Raw genomic sequence first — 7899 nt, 5'->3', positions numbered from 1 at the left:
TTATGTTGGCGCAGAATCTGGAGAAGGGAGAGGTGCCCATTTAAAATAAATAAATAAAGCCGCCTTTCCCACAGATCCGACGCCTTGCCCCCCCCCCCCCCTTGGCATGTTAACAGGCTGGGTAGATCTTTAGGATCCCCCGACTAGAGCAGGGGCGGGAACAAGGAGCTACAGTCAAATTCCTCGCGTGGGGTGCGGAGAACCCCTTTGCAATAAGTAGGGGGGGGGTGTCTTTATCCTTGATAGTTTAAGATTACAGCCGTCTATGGTATTCGTTGAGATAGCGATGAAATCGACGGCGGTGCCGCGATTGAATGACACGACCCACCTTTACGCTGGGAAGTCTGTAGCCGACCTTGGGAACGCGGTGGCAGTCGCCGTTTCTACTCCTGTCGCCAACTAGCTGCAGTTAAACCTGTTTTACTCCAGACTTAAGATAACCGTACCCCGCTTAACTCTTCTCCTAGCGCCTGGGAGCAGGGTGGGTCACGCGAAGTATTTGGCTAGGTTGAGTTGCGGCTTAGGGCAAGTTGAAAAGGAGCTTGGGCTTCCATTTCTGGTGGGCATGCCTTGTCTTGCCATTTTGCGTGAACTCGACCTTTCGGTTTTCATCCGAATTGTGTTTTTGGGGGGGGGCATGCCAGATGAACCTTAAACCAGAGGTTATGACCCGCAAACCAGCCTTTTAGAGTTAACTTTAGCGGTTGTGCGAAACCAGCCGTTCAGCAACCTTTCAGGTCAAGGATTGGCATTGTTTCTAACCGCGGGGCGCCCTGTATGCTCCCCCTTCCCACGATGGGCACGGAGGCGATAGATTGTCTCCTATAAATGCCTCCCTCCCTTCTGGCTCGGACGCTTCCCGGACTCGCCACTTTTACGGACCTCCAAACTCTCCGCGCTGTCACGCAACGCAAAAGCGCAAAGAGCTGGGAAAGTGCGTGGCCACGGCAAATTATTACTTCCAAAGAGTTATAGTGTGTTAAGTGTTAAGGCTAGATGAGAAAGACGGAAGGCTAGATTTAAACAACAATGAAACATGGTTTCGGTTGTTGACACCTGAAGAATTTCTCCCAGGGATTAGGATTTCTGATCACAATGAAGCCGCAGGTAAACCTCTGCGGGTCTAACCGAAAAGGGGAAAGGAGTCCTGTATTTTACTTGAGTTAAATTCAAATCTGCCCGTTTTCCTCTCCTCCCTTTTCAGTTTGATCTCAAAAGATCACAAAGGAAGACTTGGAATTGAAGTCATAAAGGCCCTTCGCTTTACACCCTTTATGGCTTTTATTGGTGAAATTTGGGGTTCTGGATCATCGCAATTCTGTAAGGTACCTACCAATCCTTTGCTTGGGTAGTCCTATTAAATTGTTTTATTAATTATTTTCCAGGTAAAGAATATAAGGCTGTGCCCTGAGTTCAATTGAAGGCAATAAGAGTAACTGAATTTCTGTAAACTCCCTGGCAGTACACCCTCCCACTCAAATTAGCAACATTGTAAAACTAATTTAACATCTGAAAATAGATTGATTCATGCTGATTCATTCATTATAGCAATAGCACTTAGATTTACATACCGCTTCATAGTGCTTTACAGCACACTCTAAACGGTATAGAGAGTCAGCATATTGCCCCAAACCATCTGGGTCCTCATTTTACTGACCTCAGAAGGATAGAAGTCTGAGTCAACCTTGAGCCAGTCAGAATCGAACTCCAAGCTGTGGTAGAGTTAGCCTGCAATACTGCATTCTAACCACTGAGCCACCAGATTATGCTCGATATATCCAGCTTCCATCCATAACTGGGTGGTAAAATATAAATACTACTCCCCCTTTTAATCTTCAACTTCTTAGGGATTCATTTAATCCCAGAGACTGATGAATGTCCCAAGAGAAAACTGCTTGGAGCCCAAGGACATCCATTATCATCCAAAAATCATAGAGGCCAGCAACATAATGATATTCCCTGGGAAGGGTTCTTTATTTTAGTTTCTCGGTGATCCAGTAGGAGAAAAACCTAGGTCAGATTCCTGGTTTCCACTGCCTGAATTTTGGTCAAGCATGAAGTGCCTCAAAAAGGCTCCCCTTTCAGTTGTGTGTTGAGCAGCTGGCTAGGGCAAGGAGGTAGCACCATATTTCCCCAATTTTAGGAACTCGCTCAGTGCACTCCAGTGGACCAGTGCACTCCATCCCAGCTTCAGATCAGAGGAATTGCTGAATGAGCTAAGAGGCAGCTGTGTTCTTTTCCCACAAGCCATTTAGCAGGGCAAGATAGATAGGGTGACCCTCAGAACTGTGAATCAGGAAAAGGAGCCTTTTACCCCAGAGCAACAAATGAAACAAAGCCAAGTCTCTATTTACAAAGAATTATATATATTTCAATTCACAAAAAAAGCAGGTACTGAATTAGACATTCCACATTTGCAGAAGACACCTACTTAAGCTTCATTTCTGAGACTGAGGCCAGTTCAATAATGTTTTTTTTTTCCTTTTACAAATCTTAAAAGAGAATTAAATAACTCACACCCACATACATTCAATATATGTAACTATGTACATAGACAGATACACTCACATGTCGGTCTAGCTTTTATATACCCATGTGTGTGCCTCTAGAAACCCACATCACAGGGGGCATATACCACCTTTGACACCTGAGGAATTAAGGAGAGCACTTAAAAGATTGTTTCTACCCAGGAAATATACCTCCTAGGCATTCTCCCCTCTTCCCCACTCCAGCTCTAAACTATATGGAACCACTGTCAACAAACACATATGCTGACATGCTTCCTCACCCCTGGTTGAACTCAACAGATTTGCAGAGCTACAGAAATACTTTGAGCTGACTGGAATTTAAAATATTGGTTTTCCTTTAAATAAGAAAGGGAGGGTGAACAGGGGGGGGGGGGAAATGAAGCCGGTTTACTTCTACAGCACAATCTAAACAAAATGGCCATGTTGGTGTTGTTGTAGAAACCCCACCTCCAATAAACAGGGAGGAGATAGGTGAGCTATGAAACAACATTTTTATCTGAGCCCAGAAATGACCAGGGCATTTCTGCTTCTTGCAAGGGGGTTCACCTGATTTTCTCTGTGTCTCTTCTCATTAGGCCACACATAAGAGTTTCATGCCCTGTTCACTCCCCCAATTAGAAAGTGTGTTAAAAGGGTCCAGTGACTCAGCCAGTCAGAAAAAAGAACAGAGAAGTCAACATATCCCCTGCCAGGCCCTTAGGGGCTGTGAGGCAGATTTGTGCTTTTTGAACCAACAAAAGATGCTTAAATCAATATCTATTGGGACACCACAGCACCTGCTAAAAGCAGAGGAAAGTACCCTTCCCCCAATTTCCTCTGCGTGTTCCCTCTTAATCGGGAGCTTTACAGAATAAAGCACAACCTAACCCTTGTCGTGAAGAGTTAAGCAGAGCTCATCTTCAAGGGAGCAGGAAAAAATGGTTTAAATGTTTGTTTAAAGTTGACAAGCATTTTTTTAACCACTTGGCTTAGAAATTGGGGGAGGGGGGGAATCAGAACAGATGCTTCTTTCTAAAAAATGAAAGAAGTTTCATTTTTATAAAAACAGCTAACTCTGAAACTCTGGTTTTTCCCCAGCCCCATTACATGGGAAGTTGTCTGGTATCCTTAATCAGAGATTGAGAATGTATGAGGAAAACAATGATGTTGTGCCACATGTTAATCTAATAGCCTACAAAGGAACTACAAACATTGGGAGAGGTTGGAAAATCCACTTTCAAAATAACAGCAGGAACACTGAGAATATGACCAGTCAGATGCTTTCCTCCCCAACTTTCTGGCATGTAAGGAATGTAAACAGATTTTCTTATTGGAGTGAGCAGGGAAAAGAGAGAGGGAGAAAAAAAAAATCAAAATTAAATTAAACTATCAGCTCAATTTCCTTCTTCTACTACTCCCACTTTCCCTCTATGACAGTCATATTAAAGTGCATAACAGCAGCTACACTTTAAAAAAAAATCTTACACATCCCCTTCTCCCTTGCAAGAAAAGGTATTCAAGTTAATACTTCTTTGCTAAAACATCTTTCAACTGTTTTTTAATGGACACTTTTTAGAACAACAACTTTTTTTTTTCAACTGGAGCAAAACAAAGCATGACAATACTGTAAAGTCAAGTGCTTACTTCAGCTGTCCAGCCAGAACAGTTGTGTATACAGCACACTTGATTGTACAAAGCAACACCTTATAACAATTAAAAAAAAACAACCCCTGGAGCTTTTTCAATCCCCAGATGAATATAATATCCCCATATTTTCAGTCAACATCATATTTGTGGGAAGGAAGGAGAAACAATTGGTGGGGGGGAATTAAACCAAGGTATTATGATTGACTAACAGGATCATTCATTATCTACACACCAGCTCCTGCAGTTGAGCAAGAGATGCATCGCTTCTCTCATTTAATATCCTTCTCCAAAGGCCTTAAATTAAAAAAAAAAGCAACGATCAAACAACTTAAGAGTTGAAATATATATATTTATATGTATGTATATAGATATATATATATATATATATGTATTTTTCTTTAAATAACATATTTACATCTAATAGAAAATATAACTCTAGAGATAATTTTTTCAACCAAAATTGAAATTGGTGTGGCAAGGTGGCAAGGTTGGGGTGGGGAGGGAGAGATAAAGAAAAAGAATTAAGGACAGGTGTTTGAGAAGCAAGCCTGTCCAAGAGAGTTTTAAAATAAAAGTTAACAAAAAAAATCCCAATTCAGCCGACCTCTATCCAAAGCCTTTCAATGACTTCTCTTCTCTGAAAAGAGGAATTCACCGCTTTTCTTTAAAGAATCCTTGGTCTGTGCTGCTCTCCTTGATGGTTACTGTCAAGAAATTGGATGTCACATCAGTCACTACTACTTTCTCCAAATTGTTGAGAGATGGGCTCCAAGGTTCTTCTTCTGGGTCACCCAGGATCCGGGAGACAGGGATGCGGGCAATGAGGGAAGGCCTGCCAGCCTGCGTCCCTATGCCATCTCGATATAAGCTGCCTTGGTTTGCAGAGCTGTGCAAGATCTTAGAAGCCCCCAAGTCCAAACCACTTTGCCCTTTGGAATCCAGGAAATCCGCCCTGTGCTTGGTCAGTCTAGGAGGGTAAGTCTCAGGTGCACCCAGTTTCATGCCAGTTTCTGCCCTTGGGTTGGGAACAACACTGGGTAACTCAGGCTCTCGTCTCCGGGCTAACTGGATCACACTGTGTCCCGAACTGAATTTTGCTGTCCCAGAGTTAGCTGCCTCTTCCAATTTTCTGGCTTTTAGGTAGTCCACCACCATCTTGTCACCAGGCTCCATTGATTTCCGCTTTGAGGCAACCTCTGCCATTTCAGGCAGGTCTTTCCTGGGCTTTGGACCTCGCTTTTTGAAGGCGCCTTCAGATCGATCTTCCTCTGTCCCCACCCTGTTTTCCTGGATGGACTCCATTCGAGGCATGCTGGGGGTAGAGGTGGTGGAGCTGCTTTGAGGGGGCAGTGGAATCTGTCTCAGTCCTTCTCTAGCCCGGGAAGTAGAGCCGAGTTCCTGTGGAGATCGTCCGGGATAAGGTACCCGGAGGCCCCTAGCAGAATCACTACGGAATTCATATGTTTTGGCTTTGGCTTTGGCCTGGGCCTGTAAAAGAGTGAAAGCAACTACACTTCTTTAGTCCTATGCTTCAACAATGTTGTCAAAACAAAGGCAGAGTGACCCCCCCTCCCCACATTCAAACATCCACATCCACACACACATTCAGAGACAGAGAGCAGAAAAGTAGCTGGTTGTTCAGTATTTGACCTTTCAATTAAGAAAAAAAGTTGCATTTTCCATTATGATCACAGCAGAAACTCATAAACAAATAGCTCTTTGCATTTGTCTTTCTTACCTTTAAAAGGAAGGTTTTGGGTTTGGGGCCACGTTTCTTAGGACCATAAAGTTCCATTTCTCTTTCCCTAAATGTGGTTTTTTTAAAAAAACACACAAATGCAGGCATTATTAGGACATAGAATGATTTAATAGTGCTCTAAAACACAATGTTTTGGCTCTAATAAAGGTGTAGGTTTCCTCAAACAGACATACCTTTCCTCAAAAGCAGCAAGGAGGCGGGCATCTAGAATGTTTTCCTCAGGTTCCCAAGTGCTGTACCTAGCAAAAAGTAAAAGGAAGTCAAACAGAGAAGGAGAAAAAAAAGAAAGAAAGAAAATAATTTTTCCCCTTCTTAAGTTCCAAAACAGCAATGGAGGATAGCTTGGGGGTGGGTGGGAAGTGTTCCTCTGTCTACTCCACAAATTATTTCCAGTCCTACTGCAATTTTGGCTACCAATCTACATTATACTACTACACTGAGATCTACTTACTTCTGAGACCAGCCTTTCCATTTCACCAGATATTCCATGCGACCCTGCAGTTGTCAAGAAGAAACAAATGAGCCAGCATTTCAGGAGAGCCGGACTAAATAAACGGCGCTACAACATACTCGCTATGAAAACCAAAGATATTCCCGACCGCATGCGTCAATTACCAAAAAAAAAAAAAAAAAAAGCAAGCAGCCCAAAGCATGCCACGAAAATGCAAAGGCAAAAAAAAAAAAAAAAAAGCTGCAAGGGCGGAAAAAAAAATATATATCCATGCATGAAAAGGGGGCGTGCTTGTAAGCCGGGTTCCAATATATGCATGCAGAGCTGCGTGCAAAAAAAAAAAAGAAGAAGAAGAAGAAGAAAAAGAAGGTAGCCGCAGCAGCCAAAAACGTGCATGCATTTAAGAGGGTTTGGGAGGGGAGGGGAGGGGAGGGGGGAGAGGAAAAAGGGTCCGCGACGCTCGAGATGGTGGCAATCTGCGCAGCGCGAGCCGAAAGGGGGAGCGGCAAGGCAAGCAAAGCGCTGCTGCAGAAAGGAGGGAGCCGTGCGGGAGCCCCGCTCCTCTGCCTTGCCTGCCTGCGGCCTCGGGCGGGCCTGGCGGGTTCGATGCCGCGCGCACAAAGCCGAGCCTGCGCTGCCGGGCGCCGCCGGAGCACCTACTTTCCGGATGCGTCTCTTGAGCAAGGCCTCGGCCGCGAAGACCCTCTCGCCCACGGCGGAGAGCTCCATGTTTACTCGGCCGCTGGCAGCAGAAAAGCGGCGGCGGCGGCGGCGGCGGCAGCCAGCACAGCCCAGACCATAATACTCCGCTCGCTGACGTCAGCTTTCGCCCTCCCTCGCCTCGCCTGCCTCCCTGCCTGCCTGCCTGCGCACTTGTTGCTGGCTTAGTCTGCCTGCCTGCCTGCCTGCCTTGCTCGCTCGCCCGCCCAGCCGCTCTTCCTACGGGAGAGGGGCCGCTCTTGTCGAAGCCCTGGCTCGGCTCTTCCCCAGCCTCCCCTCCCCACCGCCCCCGCCTCCTCGCGACGTGATCCGCGTTTCAATCACAAAGGGGCGGAGCCAAAGGAGCAGGGATCCCGGAGGGGGGCAGGGAGGCTGCGTCCCCAGCAGGGGGAGCTGGGAGGGGGGACCTCCGGAGCGGCTGAGCCGGGGAGAAAGCGAGACGGAGGGGGTCTTCAGCTGTCTGGAGGGGGAGGCAGGGGGAGGGGAGGGGAGCGGGAGCCCCCTCCCCACCCCTCCTCCTTCATAGCCAGCCTTGCTCACCGTCCTCCTCCAATCCGCTAGCCCAATTTCAGTGCCCTCCCCTCCTTGTGTGTGTGTGTGTGTGTGTCGGGGGGGGGAATAAATCAATGGCATTTATAGAGCCTGGAGACAGGCGAAGCTTTTCTTTCTTTTTTAATCGACTTCCTTACTCCAGCTAAATAAACAACGACCACCCCTCCCACCCCGAGCCTGGCAAGAAAACCCCCCTACAAGTAATAAAGAGGCGGATATAAAACGCGATCGAGGAGAGGAGGCGCCCCAGCCCGATTAATCTG

The 7899-nt window shown here is 46.2% G+C and overlaps 1 protein-coding gene across 1 annotated transcript; it reads right to left on the bottom strand.

The window, feature by feature from the left end:
• Window positions 1-2345: 2345 nt before the first annotated feature.
• On the bottom strand, window positions 2346-7226 carry CBX8 (chromobox 8). Its single transcript, XM_034412817.3, has 5 exons — window positions 7025-7226; window positions 6365-6408; window positions 6087-6152; window positions 5893-5959; window positions 2346-5642 (listed from the first exon to the last, which is right to left on the bottom strand). The coding sequence occupies exons 1-5, from the start codon at window positions 7091-7093 to the stop codon at window positions 4806-4808; spliced, it is 1083 nt and encodes a 360-aa protein (XP_034268708.2). The 5' UTR covers window positions 7094-7226; the 3' UTR covers window positions 2346-4805.
• Window positions 7227-7899: the final 673 nt, after the last annotated feature.

Source organism: Pantherophis guttatus, chromosome 2, assembly GCF_059756535.1.
Source record: "Pantherophis guttatus breed Tessera chromosome 2, ASM5975653v1, whole genome shotgun sequence".
In the NCBI taxonomy this organism is placed as follows: Eukaryota; Metazoa; Chordata; class Lepidosauria; order Squamata; family Colubridae; genus Pantherophis; species Pantherophis guttatus.
This window is presented reverse-complemented; position numbering and strand designations above follow the sequence as displayed.